Source organism: Periplaneta americana, chromosome 9 (assembly GCF_040183065.1).
Source record: "Periplaneta americana isolate PAMFEO1 chromosome 9, P.americana_PAMFEO1_priV1, whole genome shotgun sequence".
NCBI classification, from domain to species: Eukaryota; Metazoa; Arthropoda; class Insecta; order Blattodea; family Blattidae; genus Periplaneta; species Periplaneta americana.
The window spans coordinates 160,166,706-160,189,599 of NC_091125.1; the positions used below are offsets into that span (position 1 = coordinate 160,166,706).

Below are 22,894 nucleotides of genomic sequence, written 5' to 3' on the forward strand. Positions count from 1 at the left end.
TTATTATTATTATTATTATTATTATTATTATTATTATTATTATTATTATTATTATTTATTTGCGTATTTCATAACCATAAATATTCAACCTTAACATTTACATTACAAGGATAAATATTTCTAAAGCAACATAATTATTATTTGTTGTTTGTCATGGGCATTCAGTAACACACGACTGTGCTGAATTCGGTATAAGAATGAAGAAATAATAAAGGTTTTCTAGAAGCTTGATGCTAGACTAGCGATGTAAAAAACATTATTACGAGATGGGTGTGACTGAATTTGTAACGCCTCGATCTTATACATCCCAACTTGCGCAAACGTCACCAGCAGTTGTACCAACAATATAGCATCACTTACCTGCAGACATTAGTCTCATTCTTATCACAAAACATTATTTATATATCTCAGTAAACATATAATACAATTTTATTATTCACCTGAAGCAGAAGAAGCTTCCCAAATTAATTAATATCATATTATATATTTCTTAGTTTTAGGCACTAAGTATTGGTAGCCTTGCTATATGTCAGCAAAAACAGAGAAACTGAATATTTTTGTTTACAAGTGTTTTTCGTAGTTGTAATGATGCATGACCCAAGTGAAAGGAAGTACGAAATAGAAAGTAAATTAGAAAAGGTGAGCTCTTACAAGTATTTCACAGTAATTTCAAGCGTTTTATATGTCTTAAGTACAATGACCGACTTTCATGAAGAATATGGGCGGTTTCACGAACATAACCTAAAACTGAATTGTATATCAAGGTGTCACTTTCAAGTTGTTGGCAAGACAATACTTACCTTAGCAATTAAACACATTAATTTGACTTTGGATCATGACTTACGACTTTTTGTTATCTAGATTTTTAGCGCAACTAAACTATTCATAAAAAGTGCAATATTATAGGCCTAAATCTATTGTAACATTGTGGCACAATATATGTAACAATTTGACATATTACACTCAAATGTTTTTTGTATATCATAATAATTGTTAATGTTTACTCTGCTAACCTATCAGTAAGTTTATCGTAAATACAACCGATTCAGCGTACGGTAGGTAATAACAGACATGTCTTACGAGGTGCATTAACATGGGTTTTTGTATATCAGGAACTAAATAACCTCAATCTCTTGAAAGAGAGAGTGAGTCGCAGTAGCCAGCTTACGAAAGGAATGGTCGGAATTTTGTCATCATTTGAACATCGTTTGGCTCGACTAGAAGAAACAATTCTTCCTGTTTACAATGAAACGGGGAACCTGCAACGTCGACAGGAAAGTATCCTTTTAACCAGTGACAGGATTCATAAACGTAAACACCATTCACTGAACGATACTAACGTGGTTGGTTTGGCACTTTCCAACAGTGTGGCCTCCGCGATCTCCAGATTTCAATCCGGCCGACTTTTGGTTGTGGGGTTACCTTAAAGAACGAGTTTTCCTGACACTTCCAACAACCCTACTTCAACTGAAAGATGCCATCTCGCAAGAAATTGCCAGTATTCCAAGATATTATCTGCAAAATGCTGTCCATGGTGTTGCTGGCAGAATGCTGTACATTGAACAAGAGAACGGCTGACATCTTCCCAATGTTTTGTAAACCCCGTTGTTTGCCCAACACTGTGATGTTTTTGTTTTTTCCCCTATCTCAAATATTATAATAGGCCTGTTTATAGCAGTTTAATGTTTGAACTGACTTTTGAAATACTCTATACATTTCCACTTAGAAAACAAATGAGACACACTGATGGAAACCCTTATTGTAGAATTTTTGAGCTATGTAAAGTCTAACATGTAATTATATAAGCATGATTCATTAAGACTTAGGATATATCAGCAGTTTACTATCATAAATATTCAGAGAAAACCACAACATAATAAATGGTGAGTTTAATTTGTGAGGAGAGGTAGAACAATGAACTCATAGAAGCTTAAAGAACCCAGGACTAACCAAAATCGCCTCTAGTTACGTTCTAATGCTCAGAAATAAATTTTCCTCAACGTTCCCCCAAGATATTGAGCGCACTCTAACAGCATTAGATCATGTCATTGGTTTCTATGGGGTGAGCCAAGAGGTGGAACCTGTTGTTCGGTCAGGTCCAGGGCCAATAGCAAATGGTGGCTCTGGGTTAGAGGCCTTCTTGCAGGCAATGGACAAGCTGCAACTTGCGCAGGAGTACTTTGAAAAGAACAATCCTCAAAGTGTGGAACTGGAGAATGTGGTAAGGCTTAGACCATATTATATCACTAGCTTAGCAGTGCTTTCAATTTGGAACGTTCTCATATCTTTTCAACACTAAAACTGTGAATATGAAGTACATTTCATGCTGTTTAAGGAGCAATATTGAACAAAGTTTAAAAAGGCTTTATTAATCTCATAAATGCATTAAAAAAAAAGGCAGTTTTGTTTCTTTAAGGGGTTATGTACAGCTTATAGCAGTAAAATTTTTGGAAATATTCAACATTTTCTTCATCCAGCCCTACCGAGTAATGTCAGGGACTGTCAGACATCAAATCAATTTAAGAATAGGTTAACGAGATATTTTTCTAACAATTATTGTCAACAATAATAGCTGTTTCAGGTTTCTCAGTGTTTAATGGTTATATATATCACAGATAAATATATAATTTATCTCATTATTATTATTATTATTATTATTACTATTATAATTACCATTATTATTATTATTGTTATTATTATTATCATTATTATTATAACTATTTCTTACCAGTGTTTATTATTGTCACACTAACATTAGTTATCCAATTTTCATCATTTACTTTCATGTTGTTTTATGATCTAGATATTAATGTAATAACTATGTAAGCAAATGTATTTAATTAGAATTAGAGTCTGGCTGGGCGGAAGAGAAGGCCTACTGGCCTTAGCTCTGCCAGATTAAATAAATAAATTATTATTATTATTTATCTTGTATAATAATGAAAATTGGTACTGTCCTTCTCTTATATGAAGAAAATATTTTTATGACTAAAAAAAAAATTACATATTTTTTTCAAAATTCAAAATGAAGGTAGTTCACTGTGCTGAAGTATTTTCCTCATAACTCATAAACGTGTTAACTTTTTCACGTTCTCTCTCTTTTAATTCTATTGCTGAAACTCATGTTTACAATACCATGCTGTTTCAACTACATTCCTCAGAGAGAATATCATCGAAATGATAGCCGTCCAAATCTTGGATTTAAAATATCGGCATCCTAATCAATTCAAATGAACAAAAAAGAAAATGTAAATAAATATTAAAAAATACATAATGAAATTTTAAAAAAGAATATTCTGCGACAAGATTTGGTAGCTATCAAAACGATAAAAATTTATTGAAAATAAATAATATACATTGAATATTATAAAGATGAATAGAGATGGTAATGATGTTCAATGAAGATTTTAAAATGGTTGATGCAATTGTCTGAAGAGTCTTATCAGGAACCTTTAATTTTCTGAGGATCTCCAATGTAAATTTGGGAATTGTTCCTCGCGCACCAAACATAAGTCCAATCACATTCCAATCTTGAATATTATATTTATGACTGAGATCATCACAGCATGAAGGTATATAACACATTTCTCTTCATGTGTTTGAAGAAAATACTGATATTTGACCATTTTATTAAATGAATTTATTTTTTATCAGACAATCTATCAAAGGTAGGGAAGTGATTTTTCATCATATTGTAGATATGACATGCATAAATACACACAAACAATTTCATCACAGAATGTTGGATAATTTTTCAGTTATGAGGGAAATGCTTCGTCACTCCACAGTGAACTGCCACCATTTTGAATTTTGAAAAAGAAAAATATATAAATATTTTTTTTTTAAATCGTAAAAATATATATATATTTTTCATATAGCAGAAGGACCGTGTTTTACACATAGTAATTTTCATTATTGTACAAGATACAGTAATGAAGGAAAAAAATGTTGGATATTTTCAAAATTTTACTGCTGGAAGCTGTACTTAACCCCTTAAAAAAAACTTTGATGTGATACTCTTTTACTTTTGTTATTCTCTTGAATGAATAATTTTTTACTTTTCCTTTCACTCAAAATAGTGCCAGCTTCATTTTTCTCTAAAGAAAAGCTGTGAATGTTGACCATTTTAGCAGTAATTAGTGTGTGAATGAGAAAGGCTACCATGATGCACTTTTTAGGGAAATTATGATATGCTAGAAGGACTATTATGATACTATGTTTACTTAAAAGAAACTGATCAAGTTTATCAATTTTCTAACTTAAAATAATGTATTACCTCTTGAGGGGTATTTCATAATATCTCAGCTCTTGAGAAATGTTTGAATTGACATGTTGGCACTTACAGTGCTGTATAAGTTAAAAAAAATTGCACGTACCAGGGCATTCAATAAATAATGGCGTCAGTGCTGATTTCTTATAGTAGTAACTTTTATGAAGAATGTGTTTTTTGAGCTTAATGCGTTGTTTCTCTAATTTTCAGTCAACATTGTTCAATTCTGGTGGTGATGCTCTGAATCGAGAATTTAAAGATTTGCTATTTCGACATAGCAAACCTGTTCCCCCAATAATGCTTCTGGAGTTGGTTGAAGGTAATGTTTTTCATGTCGTAAATATTGAGTAATTATCACTTAAATTACACTTACATTGAAAAGAACACGCATTTAATTTGATAATCTTGTATATTTAGAAGTATCTCTCCTGTAATCGATGTTTTCTATTAGACATTACTACATCTTATGTAGCAATGCAGTTATATTGTCAAGACTCCAAAGCAGCTATTCTTTCAATAGTCTCTAGACATTCACCTTCATTTCAAACAGCAGAAATAACTAAAATGCTCTCTCAATTAATAACACTCAATAAAAGAATTGTATTCCAATGGATACCGTCCCATTGTGGAATCCTGGGAAACGAGAATGCGGATGCTTTAGCAAAGAAGGGCAGCACTGCTACTTACAGACCTGTTACTAAATCTGTGTATTACTTTGTGAAAAGATTTATTAAATCTACATACTTAGACTTCAACAAACAAAATTTGATAACACATTCCCAAGGGAAAAAAATGGAACTCTCTGCATCATAATCTACAGTTCTGCATGGAATTGGTATATGTTGTTGTTGTTTTCTAATGCCAGGCGTTTGACAATAAAGTCATTTGACCTCTTGCACTCCAATATTTTTCAAAGATATTATCATGGTCAGCCACTGAAGCACAGATTTTGAGGTGTTCCGAATCCATTTCTTGGTTTGAGTTGCACAGCGGGCAGTTAGGGGATTGATATATTCCAATTCTATGCAGGTGCTTGGCCAATCAATCATGGCCTGTTGCCAATCTAAATGCAGCTACAGACGATTTTCGTGGTAAATCGGGAATTAACTGTGGATTATGATGCAGAGAGTTCCATTTTTTCCCTTGGGATTGTGTTATCAAATTTTGTTTGTTGAAGTCTAAGTATGTGGATTTAATAAATCTTTTCACAGAGTAATACGTAGATTTAGTAACAGGTCTGTAAGTAGCAGTGCTGCCCTTCTTTGCTAAAGCATCCGCATTCTCGTTTCCCAGGATTCCACAATGGGATGGTATCCATTGGTATACAATTCTTTTATTGAGTGATATTAATATATTGGAATATATCAGTCCCCTAACTGCCCATTGTGCAACTCAAACCAAGAAATGGATTCGGAACACCTAAAAATCTGTGCCTCAGTGGCTGACCATGACAATATATTTCAAAAATATTGGAGTGCAAGAGGTCAAATGACTGTATTGTCAAATGCCTGGCATTAGAAAACAACAACAACTACATCTTATATAGCAGTTGTTACAACACACTTACAGGAAGAGAAATATTACGAAGTATCAGGGTGGGCATAATAGAGAAAGAAAAAAACACATATTTATATTGAATGGTAAACTTAGATGACAACCTCTTCCCAAATGTACTACATATAGGAAATAAAATTAATCATGTGGATGACTTAATTTGACAGACACGCCTGTAGAAGAGACTCCAGTTTCACTGAATAACTTCCCAGAATCAGTGTCTGGCGAGTTGGTTCGCATAGCAGACTGGCTGATCGTGCACAACCGGGATGAATACATGAACGTATATGCCCGCGTTCGTGCCACGGTGCTCATGAAATCCCTGCAGCAGCTCAAAGAACAGCAGAGGTCCTCCAGTGGTGGAAGCATACAGGGAGTGCAGGCTGCAAATTCCCCAATGGTGGTGAGTGTCCATATCGTCTTCCTCTTGTCCTAATTTTTATTTCCTTTTATCATCCTCCACCATCTTTGTCGTCACATTCTTTGTCTTCTTCTTTTCGATATATTTTTTTCTTTCCATATTTTCATGATGATGATGATAAAGTTAACATTTTCCTTCACTTCTTATTATTACCACTACCACCTTACTTACTTACTTACTTACAAATGGCTTTTAAGGAACCCGCAGGTTCATTGCCGCCCTCACATAAGCCCGCCATCCCTATCGGTCCCTATCCTGTGCAAGATTAATCCAGTCTCTATCATCATACCCCACCTCCCTCAAATCCATTTTAATATTATCCTCCCATCTACGTCTCGGCCTCCCTAAAGGTCTTTTTCCCTCCGGTCTCCCAACTAACACTCTATATGCATTTCTGGATTCGCCCATACGTTAATTTTTCATGTGATATCTAGGGAACTGATCAAAAGTATGTTCCAATTCCTCATAGAAGCTATTCTTTATATGGTCGTCTTTCTCTTCTGTAGGGGCGTGAGCATATATAACTATGATGTCGCACCATCTACCCTTAAGTACTAAATATGATAACCTGTCACTGATAAATTCGACCTTTTTTACTGCTCATTTTATTCTTTTATGAACAAAGAATCCTGTTCCTAATTGGTGATTATTGTTTCCTTCCCCATAATACAACAAGTAATCTCCTATTTGTGATATGCCATTCCCATCTAACCTAACCTCTTGTACTCCCACATAGTCTATTCTATATCTAGCTAGTTCTTTTGCTACTAATGTTACCCCTCCTGTTCTGTAAAGACTAGTTACGTTCCAAGTGCCAAATCTCAAAACCTTATTCCTTTGCTGTGGTCGTGCCAGAGAATCAGTCCTATTCCGAGGCTTATTGTAGAGATTCGTAACAAGCTGTTTTTTACGGTGATGGGTTGTTAGCCCTTCGCCCAACCCCCAAGCTGGAGGGCCACCCCTTATCGGCTGTCCACGACTGCTTATTCAATATATTCGCAACTACCCTCCATATCTGGAGGCCGTCTCCTCTATCCGCAACCTGAGGACGCGCCATGCCATGGTGATAGGGACCCACCACCATTAATTATTTAATCGTAATGACTAAGCTGCGGATTTATGCCTATATGCCTATTTTAATCCTTAATCTGAAGGCGGAAAATTCTAGGTTTTATATATATCCATTTTAAGACATTGTGAGTATTATATGCGAATTCTATAGTGCCTATAATTGCTTATTTCACTAGTAAATGCCTATTTGCTTATAAATGCCTAAAAGTTACCTAAATATCCGTATTATATATTATACTTGACTTTACTGACAATTCTATCGATATTTTTTGAATCTGTAATTTGTTTCTTTTTTTTATCCAGCAGAGAGAAGTGATATAGAACTATCGATAATTCTGTGTGTTATGTTTTACTGCCACCAGAGCACGGAGAAATCGAATAATTTAAAATCAACCAACAAGAAAAAAAATGTATTTCGAAAGCCGCATGAACCATTGTGGTAGTTGACTATAGGGTAGTTGTTTTAAACTGTGTATCTGTTTTGTGAGTTTGTGAATTGAGTATGGAGTTGAGTTTTCTGCTATAATACGTGAAGTATATCGTGGAGATATGCCAAAGCAAAAGTCATCAGAAGTACTGATTGGAAAATACATTAACATTACTGCGTTCCCACTGCTTTGGTCCCCAGATGAGATTGGATCCCTGAAGTATTGTCCCATCACTTCATGTGAAGTGGAAGAGAGGTTCTCCCAATTTAAGAACATTCTTATAGACAATAGACATCAGTTCTCATTACAACATTTGGACGAATATTTAGTTATTCACTGCCATAATGACATTACTATAGAAAGTAGTGTATAATGCTACGCTATGGTCGTGTTAGCCTTTGAGAATTAGAAATTTGTTAGTGCCTTTTTAAATGCCTGTTTTAGAATTTTGAATGCCTATTTTGCCTGCCTATTTCAACTGTTTTTAGTGCCTAAAAATCCGCAGCTTGGTAACGACTTATCATGTGTGAGTATGAAAATTTATTGTTTTGTTATCATATTACAAACGGTTTAAACGAATATTTTCGCCTTTGTGGCATCATCAACTTTTTCTTTTTTTGCAATAACTACATTTTACATTTTGTAAGTTAAATTGGTTAAAATAATTGAGATATAAGTACATAGACACTTAAAATAATAATAAAAATAATGCACTTTAAATAAGTAGGCCTACTTACACATGACAACATGACAAGTAAGTCATTGTTTGTTCAGTCGACTGTCGTTATTATTGAATAATTAAAAACAAATATATTAAAGTTACATTAGTAGTTCACTAAATTTATTATTATTATTATTATTATTATTATTATTATTATTATTTAAAATTGCAAAAAAAAAAAAGTCTTTGGAGTCAATTTTTGCTAGCTTAAGCTTCTTTTTTGGTTTGTTTTTATACTTTTCACAACTTTTTAAAATATATTTTACAAGATTTCGCTGGTTACCTGTTGGCTAATTTAATGTACTTGGTTTCTCTTAATTTTGATTTACCAGTATATGTAGCGCTGCTCTTTCGATCCTCAAATTTTATTAATTTATTGTACTTATCCTCTTTTTTATACTTACGTATTATTTTATTCTATTTATATTGTTGAAATTATATTCTGTAGTCTGTTTTATATTCTGTATTCTATATTAAGAATTAGTGTTTCTGTCTAACAATTTGATCGTGTGAAGTTGTATTTCAACTTAAACATTTCTAAAATTTCATAATAATCATGTGTAATGTAATGAAGGATTGAGCAGTATCTTCTCGTTTTGTTGTCCTCATGAAATATGTGCTTCTTTTAAGCCTTTTTTTGGTTGCTATATCATTACTTGTTACAAATATTCTGATCTGACCATCTAAGTAGTTTTCATAACTATGTGTCATGTTCCAGAGACCAAAATTTCAAACCCCGAGTCGGAGAGCATCAAAAAGACTACACATGTGAGTTTTCTATCCATTTTTCATCAGTGTGAAAATATTTTTTAAACAATTTTGTAGAAATTGTACAGAAATGGTAATGCATTTATTTGTGTTCTATATAAATATTCAAAGAAGGATTTTCTAGTCATTTTAAGCGAGAAATTGGTTAACTATTTACAGGATGATTTTTTCAGGTCATAACATGTTCTACACATGTTTTATTACGTGAAAATAAATTTTCTACTGGGGATACACAAAATAATGGAAACACAATATAATTTAGCTGTGTATATTTATGTTGAGAACAATGCTATAATGATTCTTGTGATTATCTTTTGTTTTGTGTTATAATAATTTGTGTACTGTTGAAAATAATTTCAGTGAATTGAACATAAAATAGCATGAAAAGTGTAAAATAAAATAACAAACTTGATAGATTTTAAAAGAGAACAGATTCTTGGTGCACGCTTACTACTTTTTTTATCTAATCTCTGTATTATTTTCATCTTAAGAAACGTACATTTTATGTGTCAAGATCTGTTTATACAAAACAATTGAAAGTTATGAAAAAAGACGAACTCATGTTGTCTAATACGAGTGTGTGAATGTTGTATAAAAAGATTCACATACAAGTTTGAATAAATCGATTGATTTTTAACAAAATTTGGTGCGCAGATGCTATCCCTTCAGAATATGTCAATAGTCTGAAACCCAATAATCCAGTTTTGAAGATTTATTACGCAACTGCGTAGATTTGTTTTAAGGCTCTTTAATTAATGGTTACCAGTATTGTAGTTATCAGACATCGTTTATAATCATGCTTCTGTGACCATTATGATGCAGATTAGTGAATTCTCAACTTTTCTTGGACCAAGACATCCTTTCCATGGGGTGTCTTTCACTTTTATTACTGATGTTCTTATAATTTTGAAATTTTGTGTGCAATTATGCAGAAATTAAAAATAGTTTGGAAATTTGGAAGTAAGAGATAACTGAATTCGTTATTCAGTATTTCGATATCAGTATAATATATGTATATTTTTTTCGGAAGTTTCGTCCTGTATGAATTTTCATATTAATTCTTAATTAACAGCTCATTGTGTGGGATGTCGTGGCTGTTTGGTTGAGAGTCAATTGTTATCAAATCTAAACAGCTGACATAACCTAGAAAACTAGTAAAAGCACGTTTCGATGTTATTCGTCATTTAAAATCTTTCGAATGAAATTCTCTACATAAAATTTTAGAAACCAGAATGTGAAAACTCTGAACTGGACAATGTGTCGTTTATTTCTTAAATCTGTATTTTAAATGTCACCTGTTTAATTTCTAGAAATATGAAAATAATGTACGAAGGAAGTTCCAAAACTAAGGTACACTTTTTAAAAATGTGACAATTTTATCCTTATTTAATTAATTCATGAGCAATGATTTATGTGTAACTAGGACAACATGTCTTCCATTTGCTTTTTTTTTTTCGTTACTGCTATAGACTATAGTACAAATACCAGGGGCGTATTTTGCGGGCTACCGGGGCTACCGGTGGTAGCCCAAGGAAATTACAAAAGAAAAAGTTTATAATATAACATAATATAATAATTTTGTATTATTAGTTTTACCATAGTAATTAAAATTAAAGTAATTGTTAGATATATTTTGTGTAATAATAGGGTCAGCGGTAGCCCAAACCCTTTAACCAGTATACGCCTCTGACAAATACTGGTGAACACGTTTATCAAAATGAAATATATTTCATATATTGTCATTGTTCCTGCAATAACTCCTATGTGACATATTTATCGATTTTGAGATTTTTGCTACACAGATAGGTCTACTATCGATAACAACTCAGGATCAGGAATTATGTGTGCGTTATTCTCATTTTATCAACCAGCAGGATATCGTACAACAAATTTTGATGCGGAAATAATGGCTATTCATATCTCACTCCAACACCTACTATACAGAATAGATAAATTTCAAAATGCTGTCATTCTCTCTGATTCTAAAGCAGCATTATATGCAATAAATTCATATAAAATGATGTCAATCCAAATTAAAGAATGTCACAAAATGGTCCAACAACTTCAAAAACTACAGAAAAGAATTCAATTGCAATGGATACCTGCACATTGCGGAATTGCTGGAAATGAAACTGCTGACTTTCTTGCCAAAAAAGGATCCAATTTAATTCAGAATACAAATACAAGCCTACCTTTTACATCCATCAAAAGACTAATTAAAAATAAATATAAAATCAAGCAAAACCAAGCACTATGTACCAAAGCCAACGATAAAAAATGGAGCATTTTAATAAAACAACCAGAAATTATTCCAGAAATCCCACGTAAATCTGCAGTAGCAAAATTCAGACTGCTTACAGAACACGATTATTTGGCCAAACACTTGAATAAAATAAGAATTTACACAAATACAAATTGCCCTCTAATGCAACAAAGAAGAAGAAATGACTGAAGATCATCTACAAACCTGTGAAGTTCTACCTGATGGATCCACCACAGAGAAATATTGGAGTGCAAGAACACTAATGGCTTCGTTGCCAAAGCCTGGCATTAGATAACAACAACAACAACAGATTTTTGCTTTATTAAATAACTTAAATAGTGATACAGCAAATAACAAAATCTCCTATTATGTAATTATATTTCTTTCTTCCGAAAATGTAAGAATTCACAATCTCCTATGTACCACTGTCATAGAATGAATAAATGTGTTTTTTCTTCCTACTAAAAAATTTTATATTTTGCACATAGAAGTTATTGCAGGAACAACGACGATATACTTCTTTACATAATTTCTAAGAATATTCAAAGTGTTTGCTTCAATGTGATGTCAGTTTCAAAATTTTTTCTTTATAAAAATTCTCAAATGAGTTGGCAAGCCAATTTCGTGTTTCATTTTTCAAGTATTATTCAGAGACAAAAATTTTTCCTGGAAAGTATTCTCTCAGTTTTTCACACAGTTGGATTCTGACATGAGAGTCAGGATTGTAAAGAGAAGGGAAGTAAACGAGGGGGTGGGGAGACCTGTTTATTCACATTATAATCTGATCCCAGATAATTTAAAGTTGACTGTATAAGCAAGCAGTAGAACATTAAAAATAGTTGAATTGAAATGTTCTATTGCAACTGAACTGGCAATTTACTGTATGAATGTTGTGGCAATTACTGAACCTTACACATTTTACATGTACTGGGGAAAAAAATCAATATTTGACTTATGGATTTTAGGGTTTTTATAGGTGTGTAGACTTACTGGGTTTAATAAATGTTATAGGTAAAAACAAATTGATATTATATCTTCTTTTCTTGTAATTCCCACCTGGGTACCGTTTGATTTCACTATTGTTTTACAAATAGTTTTTCTCAGGTTTTTGAAGAATTTGAGTGTCACTGATTCTTTGAGAACTTCTGGTGATGACTTTTGGTTTGCATTGGAAAACGAAATTACAGCACAAACCCCTCTATTGGATGTTTCTTCTGTCAAAAACATTTTGAAACGTGGTTTTCAGCCAATTAATCAGTATTAAATTTTAACAAAACTAACATAATTCAATTTAAATCTTACCCAAATTCAACCTCGCAAATTTCAAGTGCAATAATTAACAATAGGGCTCTATTGGAAACAACAACAACAACCAAACTTCTTGTCTTAAAAGTCGATAATGTGTTAAATTGGAAAAATCATATTAAAGAAATTACTCCCAAACTAAATTCAGTATGTTTTGCTATTAGATCTAGGCAAGAGGTAGTAAATATCCATACCTTAGAAACAATATATTTTGCATACTTCCACTCGATAATGAGTTTTGGAATAACATTCTGAGGAAATTTCACAGATAGTAACAGTACATTCCTACTAGAAAAAAGTGTAATTAAAATAATAGTAGGTTCCAAATCTAGAGAATCGTGTAGGACCATTAAAAAAAAAAAAAAACTCCAAATAATGCCCATGGCTTAATTTTTCATTGATAATCTTCCTCGTATGTAATCGTGAAAACTTTGTAACTAATTCAACAGTTCATAGCATAAATACTCGTCAAAAAATGACTTTCATACTCCATCGGCAAGTCTATTGTGCTATCAGAAAGGAGGGAGTGCGTTATATAACAGTACAAATGTTAATAGCCTCTGTAGGGTATGGATGTAAAAAATCAAACTCAAAACATAAGATAATTTAGGGCCAAATTAAAGAAGTACCTAATTTTTCACGCCTTCTGGAGGTGAATTTATGACTTTCAACAACGCTGCATGAATATTTCTGTCTTGTAATTAAGTATTGATACTAATCCCTTGTGTTGTACTAGTAGACTATACTGTAAAACTCTTCTGTATATAATTTCAACTAGACTGTGACTATAATTAAGACTTCATAGTACTACTAAGATTTTTTTTGACATGTTCCGTATTCTAGCTGTGAAGCGATGTATGAATACTATGGAATGTAAATAAATACAATACAAACATAACCTCAAAATGCATGTTTTGCAATATGTAACTGAGAGTCACAAGACAATTAGTGACGAAGGTCTGCTATGTCTTGAGAATTGTGCGATGGCAGCACTAGTGTACCTTAGTTTGGAGCTTCTCTCGCAGATGCAATTACGTTGTTCCTTCAGATGTAATTTCATTCACCACACCACTAACTCTCGTCCTTGATAATGTCCTCCCAGGGAACTATACGGCATGCTAAGGAGATGCATAGGGGGCATAAAAAGGAGGTGAGTTGAATCACATATTGCTCTGTTGGCCACTTCCCCCCCCCAACGAGGAGGTCACCCAGAATTCTCTGATATGAGGTCAAAGTCATTCTCAAAGTGGTGGTGAAGAAAAAAGTACCTAGTTTCTCATTATGATAAAACCCGTGACCTTCCAGTTCAATAATCAGCTTGATACAGCTTATTCTTTTGTCTAATAAGAATGTTTCATTGTGTTAAGGTTTGAAAAGAAAGCAAATAAGATGCTGCAGATTGCAACACAAACTCTGGAACATTCCACAGGTTTCACTCTTGGGACTCGACGTTCTGCATTACATTTAGGTGAGAGTGTCTTGACATTATTACATTTCTTCAAATGAAAACTGTTTTCTATATACAGGGTGTTCGGAAAATGTCTTACAAGTAAGCACCGCAGGAAGAGGATTTAATCCCGATTGATTTGATTACATGAAAAGCTGTTATTAATATGTGCTATTGTTAGTCTTTTGTGGTTTGCAAGATATCTTTCTCCACAGTCTTTGAAATGATGCTGGTCTACTGCAACAAGACGAGACACACATCACAATGCTCTGCTACACTGTGCACCGAATGCACTCTTTAATTCAGAACCGAAAATGCTTAAGCACTACCATTTAGGGTAGTGGTTTAACTGCCTGCTAGCCTTCAATGCACATATTCTTCATTTTTTGTTATAGTACTCTAAAGGTAAGCGTTCACTACATCGTATTGCACTCATCGGACGAATCGCACGCAACGGATATTTTAAGTGCTGTGTGTTCACTGTAACGGCTTCACCTCATCGCCTCATCGGATTCCCCTATCAGCTTTTTAAAACATGACGTCGTACGATATTGACATTACTGAAAGCAGAGGAGTTGAGGTTAGGTCTATTAATTACGTCTGTTAGCGAATAAGAATTTGTAATTGCTTCATGCGTCTTAATTGAAGAGGAAGAAACGAAAGAAATATTGGTTACATAATATATTTGCAAGAAACGACTTGATTACTGTAATGGGAACGCCTCAAATTATATAATTCTTCGCAATTTTCTACACGCGAAATAAGTTTTCCGTCTGCCATTTTGGCGCGACACTGAACATGGCACAACATAATAGTAACAGTTGACCAATTAAAATTGATTTATTAAAGAAGGCCATGATCACACGCATCGGAAAAGTTGCCTATCTGAGAAACGTGGACGGATTTGCCGAAAGGCGATGCGTCCAATATGATGTAGTGAACGCGGTTACGTAACAATTACAGCAAAGATAGTCTTTTTCTGATCCGTGCGATTCGTCCGATGCGTGTGATACGATGTAGTGAACGCTTACCTTAATAAAACACGTACTACTTCCTTCTACTGTGCCACTTCTACAAAAGTAATGAGTTGGCCATCAGATGTCTGCTCTGTTTACAGAATTTATAAGTACTGGTAATTGCTTCTAACATTACAAAACTGACTTCTGAAAGTGTAGGGGACTTCGTTTGAGATCTTCTTCTTCTTCTTCTTCTTCTTCTACAAAGATGTATACTACTACTATACTTATTTTTTTGAAAGATGGGATATGACAAGAGTGTTGCGATCAGGAAAACAACTGAATATCACATAGCGTGGTGGGCCTGTTGCTATGGTAACAACGGTTGAGTTGTCGAACTTACCGTTCCCACGTGGTGAGTGCTTAATAGCTCTGTGGGCGACATTTATTGTGCACACAATGTTGCATTGGTACGTATGGTGTTTGATTCTCTGTCGATTTTTGTATTGTTTTCTTATCTTCGTGTCAACTGTCATTGAATGTTTTAACATCAGCCATTTTAACGTCAATTGCTAGCTTCCATCAGCTGGCAGCATGGTAATCCATATTGGCAACATGGCACTGTAGTTCCATGCTCGACCGCTTAACTGTCATGTCCCATCTTTCGAAAAAACAAGTATAGTATAACACTAAGGCACAAATGGCCCATTGTGCACCCCAGAAGACCGCAATGTGATATCATCCTTGCGATGCCATTGGATTTAATTTTCTGAAATTCCTTGGAGACAACCTGTGTGTCTCGAGATAACAGTATCTGATTTGACTTAGACCTGGACAGTCCAGAAAAGTGTGAGATGATGACTCAGCCTTCATGCCACATTTCCTACAAGTTGGGTCATCACTAAGACCCAGTCAGGGTTGCCAGGATCGTTCTAAAGTTTAATGATGTGTCCTGGATTGAATAATTATATTTGTCCTGAAACGTCAAAAAAATTATAAAAACACAATTTTTCGCTCATTTTTATAAAGTTATTTTTTAAAATTCCTTATTCATTTTTTCAAGACTGTGTCCGACCTATGTTCAGCGTCGGGTTGTATTTAAATAAAAACGTTAATATTATGTATGTAACAGAGTGGAAACGTCTACTGATGATGATGATGACTATAATATGTATTAGTTATTGTACAGTAACTTTATTCTTTACTCTGTTTGAAAATTGATTTATTATTCATAGGATTTAAATACTGTATCATGCATTTTTTCTGTGTAGGTCAGGCTCTAATGTGACATTATTTTTTCAGACTTTATCAATAATGCAAAGGAAATCTCATAATCTAGCAAAAATTTAACAAAATTAAAAGTTTAGACAGGCCCTGTGTAATTAGTTGAAATACATAAAACGAATAAAATAAGTTGTATTGCAAATTGAATTAATTAAAATGTGTAGTTATGTTAAGGTACGCACATCATCATCTGTCCTGGATTCCTGATGAATCTGGCAACCCTGGACCCAATATATTATGTAGGTGCTTATTAAGATGGCAGTGTCCGGTCAAAAGTCCGGTTACCCATCTCAGAATTCTCCCTTCCAAAGCCAGGAGTTGTTTGGTTGAGTCAGGTTTTGGTTCTCCAGTATGAAGTTTAGCCTGCTTCGTTTGGGATACTTAGAGTGATACATAGACAAAGGTTTGGTTAAAACTATGTTAAACTATACAAATTCGATCTGTGCCATATTATTATTGGGTAAAATTGCGAGTTAATAAGTTGCTATCCTGATTTTGAACATTTTGATCTCATATTACATTCTGAGCTTCTTGGATTGCATTTTCCGAACAGTCTGTATTGTAACTAAATTCGTTAAGTTAAACTTTATTCTTTTATACATCTTGATTGCACAACTTTTAACACTGTATCACTTCGGAATATGTATGATAAGTCTTTCTTGTGTTAAATTTTAATGTACTTTGTTAACATGTTTCGACCTGTTTTGGGTCATCTTCAGAACTGATCGTTGTTGGTGTTGGCGCCTCTTGTTTCCTGTGTGGGTGCGTTCGTAGTGTAGAGTCAAAGAGTGTATGTGTTTTGAAATTGAGTTGTGTGTTGAGAATATCGTTGGGATGTGTTTTCGCGTGTCTGTATATTTCATATTGTTCTAGTGTGTTGAGTTTCTGGCTTTTTGGTTGGATGTGCAGTGTTTCCATGTCTGTGTTGATGTAAACCAACAGGATTACAACGAAGAACTAAACACAATCAAATACATAGCACAAGAAAACGGATACAACCCCAACATAATAGACAACATAATACGTAAGACAAAACAAACAAAAAAAAACAGAAGAATACAACACAAACACAAGAACACAAAAAATACATCACATTAACATACGAAAACAAAAACACACATAAAATTGCAACCTCATTCAAGAAATTAAATTACAACATCGCATACAGAACAAATAACACTCTACAAAAACATCTCAACACACAAACAAACAAATACAACCACATAGGCGTATACAAACTCAAATGTAACACCTGCAACAACTTCTACATAAGACAGACAGGCAGATCATTTCAAACACGTTACAAAGAACACATTACAGCCATAACAAAATTACGAAACACCTCCACATATGCAGAACACATCACAAATGCCAACCACACCTACAGAGACATCAACACAGACATGGAAATACTGCACATCCAACCAAAAAGCCAGAAACTCAACACACTAGAACAATATGAAATATACAGACACACGAAAACACACCCCAACGATATTCTCAACACACAACTCAATTTCAAAACACATACACTCTTTGACTCTACACTACGAACGCACCCACACAGGAAACAAGAGGTGCCAACACCAACAACGACCAGTTCTGAGATGACCCAAAATAGGTCGAAACATGTTAACAAAGTACGTTAAAATTTAACACAAGAAAGACTTATCATATTTATTCTTTTAATATGATTAAATAAATCATTACTGTAATTTTGGATCAGTTCATGGAGAAAGAGTGTGGATATGTAGAAAAAATACTGAAGTGATATTCTATAGTAGTTATGCCTTGGTTGGTAACTTTACATTGATTGTGCACTGGTAATGGTTGATATTTATATTAGTTTGTCATATTATACTATAGAAATTCTGGTCTCACTATACCGGCTGGTTTACCATTTTGTTCTACTTAATGAAAAGCATAAAATTTAAATTTTGCGTCTCTGTTTAATTGTTTGTCCATGCTGTAGCATCCACACACCAATGCTAGATAACCTCACAGTATCATTAAATAGCCAATTAAATAAGTCTCTGTAGGTATTGGTTGTTACTAAAGTGGTCGCATAATTTTTGTCTGTTTGTAATGGTGGTTACTTGGTTTAGAATCCCGTGAGGACATAGTGGACGAGCAGGAGATGGAGAACTACCTGGTGTGCGTCATGGCACTGCAGCGGCTGATGCAAAGCGAGCGCTCTCTGATGGTGGGCATCGTGCCGTTACAGCACCAGCACCAGGTGTTCGAGATCGTGATCCGTGACGCAATGGACATGGTTGTACAAGACGGCGAGGTACACATCTTCATTAAAATATATAATAAAAGTGGTTTTGGGCTTGTTATGCGTCTTGGCTATTTTCAGAATCTATATATATAATTTGAACTGGTAATGGAAATTACGGGAAAACGGCTGAACGGATTTTAATAAATGACCCCTCATTTTGAAGCTTGGAACCCAAATATTTCAGAAAAATAGTAGTTTTCAGTGAAATGTCAATTTTCCTACATCATTTTCCTATTTTCTAAAATCCATCTTTCGTCAGTTTTGAGAACTAATTAATTGCATTTCAGAATAAAACAAAACACACACTACAATAAACAATAGACTATTACACGAAGGCCATGACCTGCAGGATTGCTGACATAGTTAGGGTTCAGATGGCTCAGATTCTTTCACATCATAATGCCAATATGTCGATCTTCATTTGTGTAATTTTTTGATAACGTATAAAAAATAATTTACAGGTCTGATTCTCTGGTCTGTAGTTTTCCGAGTACAGCTGTGCATTGGATATTAAGAACTACAAAACTTAAGAATGTTTGATGACATCATTACCATTAAAAATGAAATATTATTATAGTTAATGCAATTCATAATGGTATACTGATGATATGAAAGTGAAACCTTTTGTAAGTAGACACAGAGAAAGAATATTTTATATTAGATCTTCATTTCTATAATTTACTGAGTAACGGCTATATATGTTACTGAAAACTATAAAACTTACGTAAGGTAACAATATTGTTATTAAAAATGAAATACTTGTATAGTTATTAATTAACTAGTGTGGTTCTTTTTCATATATTTAATGACAGTGTGATATAGATATTTACATGTCTGATTCTCTAATTTTCCTTGGTAGTAATTGAGTCATGCTTCCTACTTTAGCTGCGTCTTTAAACTACATCAAAGTTAATTTCATATTTCTTTCGTTTAATCGATTAGATTACTGTATTTGTGATCGCTGCCAAGCATATTTTGTTGTAGGGAAAATAGCAGGCCATTTCACTTCTTGCTACCCTGATGAGTAAGTTTATTTCCCACAACCAGAAACAAATGAAACACTGAAACTGCTAACGATTTACGATGGACAATTTTATTTAGGGCGCATATAAGATTCTACAACTCTGACATATCATTCGTCTCATTTTCCGCATCTCAGCAATAGATTCCTCACAACAGCCTATATTACAGAAAATATACGGAATAACATTCATTGTTACACAAATTAATCCAGCATTATTTGGTAGATCAGTATTGTCTGTAGGGAAGCCAAAAATTACAATTCCTAAGAATAGACCAAAAGGTATTACTTACTGATAAAATAAGAGGCCTACAAGATTTTGTAGTCTCCCGATCATTTCAGCAAGATCTCTTAGTGGGAAAAAGTGATTCTGCCTTCTACATTTCAGGGTAGTTCACAAAACATGCAGAAGCTATACCAAAATGCTAAGTCTTTTGTTCAAAGCATGACAAACCTTACATTTTTCTTAACTTTCACCTACAATCCGCAATGACCTGAAATAGCTACTGCATTACTCCCACAGTATTTGGCATATAAAAAACCATTCAGAGGGAGTATGTCTCACTATTATGGAAGCAAATAACTTTCAAAATGTCTGGTATTCTTCATTGAAAATAAATCTGAACAATTTTTATTTGAACTTCTTATGGACTTAGTTTGCAGTATTTGCTGCACAAGCCACTAGTCATTAATATAATGTTCACAAAATAAAAATTATTTCAAATACCTGGTCCTCTCGTACTAAGACATAAAATTAATTGTAAATAGATACCAATGTAGCCTATGAGAGTCTGAACTCAGATCATGTAAAATTTTAAAGATCAAACAGACCTGAACAACTTGAACTTCTACAACAAAATTAAATCTTAATCCAACATCGAGGTCGCAAACCCGCCCCATTGATAAGAACTCTCAAGAAAAATTATTCTGTTATCACTATACAGAAAACAAAGTCAATGGCATTTAAAGGTCAGTTACCAATAAGAAGCAAAATTGCCATAAGTAACCAAATTATCGAACAGCTAAATCAGTTTAAATATTTAGGTAACATTATTTCATATGAAACTGAATTTGATATTATCATAAATTAAACAATTTCATAAAGATTACTGGTGTCATGAACAATGTGTTTAAATCAAAACAAAGTTTAACTAAAACCCCGATAAGATTGTGTAACATTTTTTAAAATCCTTTTTGTGCTTTTTTGTTTCTTCAAATCATAATCATATCATGTCCTGTTTCAGAACATAGCATCAAGAGCCAAGAGATGCATCAACCGACACGACTTCGCTGCAGTGCTAGTTGTATTCCCTATTTTGAAACACCTGCTGACGATGCGCCCTGAATTTGAACGGACTGTGGAAGGCTGCGATTACAATGTCCGCTCCAAGTTCGCCTCTATTCTCAACACATTACATAGCACAGTAAGCAAACAGTTGTGTGATATAGATACTGTATCTTCCATTTAATAGCAATATTTATTCCTGAAAATCATTAATTCTGCATGAATATGATTGCCACTTTCTTGTGAATTTAATTTTTAATTTTCTTTCAAAAATTTGATTTCTCTGTTTTTATGTCATCTGAAAAGTTGAACTTTCTAGTTTTCAAAAATATATCAGATTTGTCTCTATGATGTTTGGTTAATTGAAGCATCGGCTGAAACAATGTTATAAGTTACATTTGGTAAACTTTACAGGAGCTGCAAAAATGTGTACACGTACAACATTATTGTTATAGGGTAGCAAACTTTTGAGTGGACAAATTTCACATACTGCATTGATGGACAGTTGCAAGCCAAGGAGCATAGTAAGATAACATGACATACAACATTATTACACAGAAACACGCCGAATAAAAATTTTGTAACTTACAACATTGTTCCAGCCGACACTTCAATTAATTGGCTGAGTTTTTATTGACCAGAAGCACCCTTTCTTTAAACCAGAAGTGCAATTCTGCAAGTTCAATCCGTCACATTCTGTCAGTTTTTTAATATTTTTCGTGTAATGATTCGAATTTGGTGGTAGAGTTTGTATTATTTTCCATACAGTCAGGAAGCTGTGTTGATTTTCATTTTTTCATACCCTCAGGATGTAGATGATTTTTCTCCATATTCAGTTTTACAGCATTTTACAACACTAATGTTAACACAAAGTGCACTTAGAACTGAGTTATTTTAATCATTCTTGCACCAAAATGAAGCTGATTATCGTAGTTACGTGCCAAACTACAAACAGTGTCCTACTTCTTGAGAAAGTTAATTTAAAATTCCAAGGACTTAAATTTTAGTTTTATGTTTGAAATTTTCATAAAATAAAAATTACATTCTTCCTTAATGGGATAAGACAGGAAAAAACGTTTTCACAGCTTATTCTGTGTTCTTTTAGGAATAAGGACAGTGAAATAAATTTTCTTTTAACATAAAAATTGTGGGCCAAGGACTAAAACGAATTTCAGTTTTTGCTTCGAAAAATCGTCTCCCTTACCTAAAAAATATTTGAGGGATTTATTTTATGTGAAAACCCTTAATTTTGTGTCAAGTAATCAGGGAAAAAAGAGTTTTTAAAAATTAGATAAAAATGGCAAATTTTCTCTCAAAGGGTAGATAAGTACCATACCTTAATAAGTGGGAAAACAATTTTCTTGATATCAGTTTTTAGATGTACTTTATTTCTGATGTGAAATATAGAGAGTATCACTGGAAGTATTCTGAGAGATTTCGATTCCCATCTACAGTGAAACCTGCCTTTGTGGTCTCTTCATTTAAACGGCCATCTGGCCAAAAGGCCAATTTTTTCTGGAACCAATTGGATTTTCCATAAGATCAATACAAATTCTCTCTTTATTTAGTGGCCACCTCATGCGCCGGCCAGCGGCCGGGGTCTATTTGGATTGGAACCTGACTAGAACAGTCACTGTCCGACAAAAAATCTTTTCACGAATACTGTCTGACCTATTTTTTCGATGGTTAAGGACAGGAAGCAATGTCACGAGGACAATAGCTAAGTGTACAACAGTACACCCTCCATATCTTGGGGTTAGTTGGTTACTGTTCTATGACTCTTTTGTCACTTTCCACTCCGACCCTGCACAGCTATAAA

At 33.7% G+C, this 22,894-nt stretch overlaps 1 protein-coding gene across 2 annotated transcripts in view; it reads left to right on the forward strand.

Annotated features, from left to right (window-relative positions):
- The first annotated feature begins 427 nt into the window (after positions 1–427).
- Positions 428–22,894, forward strand: part of Exo70 (exocyst complex component 7) — a 35,662-nt gene continuing 13,195 nt past the window's right edge. The window contains exons 1-10 of one of the 2 annotated variants that reach the window (XM_069836226.1): positions 428–639; positions 1,113–1,278; positions 2,013–2,221; positions 4,481–4,589; positions 5,992–6,227; positions 9,184–9,233; positions 13,904–13,951; positions 14,169–14,269; positions 18,594–18,778; positions 21,035–21,214. In XM_069836226.1, coding sequence (XP_069692327.1) covers positions 586–639; positions 1,113–1,278; positions 2,013–2,221; positions 4,481–4,589; positions 5,992–6,227; positions 9,184–9,233; positions 13,904–13,951; positions 14,169–14,269; positions 18,594–18,778; positions 21,035–21,214 — 1,338 coding nt within the window. In that variant the 5' untranslated portion in view covers positions 428–585. The remainder of the gene's footprint in view (positions 640–1,112; positions 1,279–2,012; positions 2,222–4,480; positions 4,590–5,991; positions 6,228–9,183; positions 9,234–13,903; positions 13,952–14,168; positions 14,270–18,593; positions 18,779–21,034; positions 21,215–22,894) is intronic. The other variant, XM_069836227.1, reaches the window with a different exon arrangement.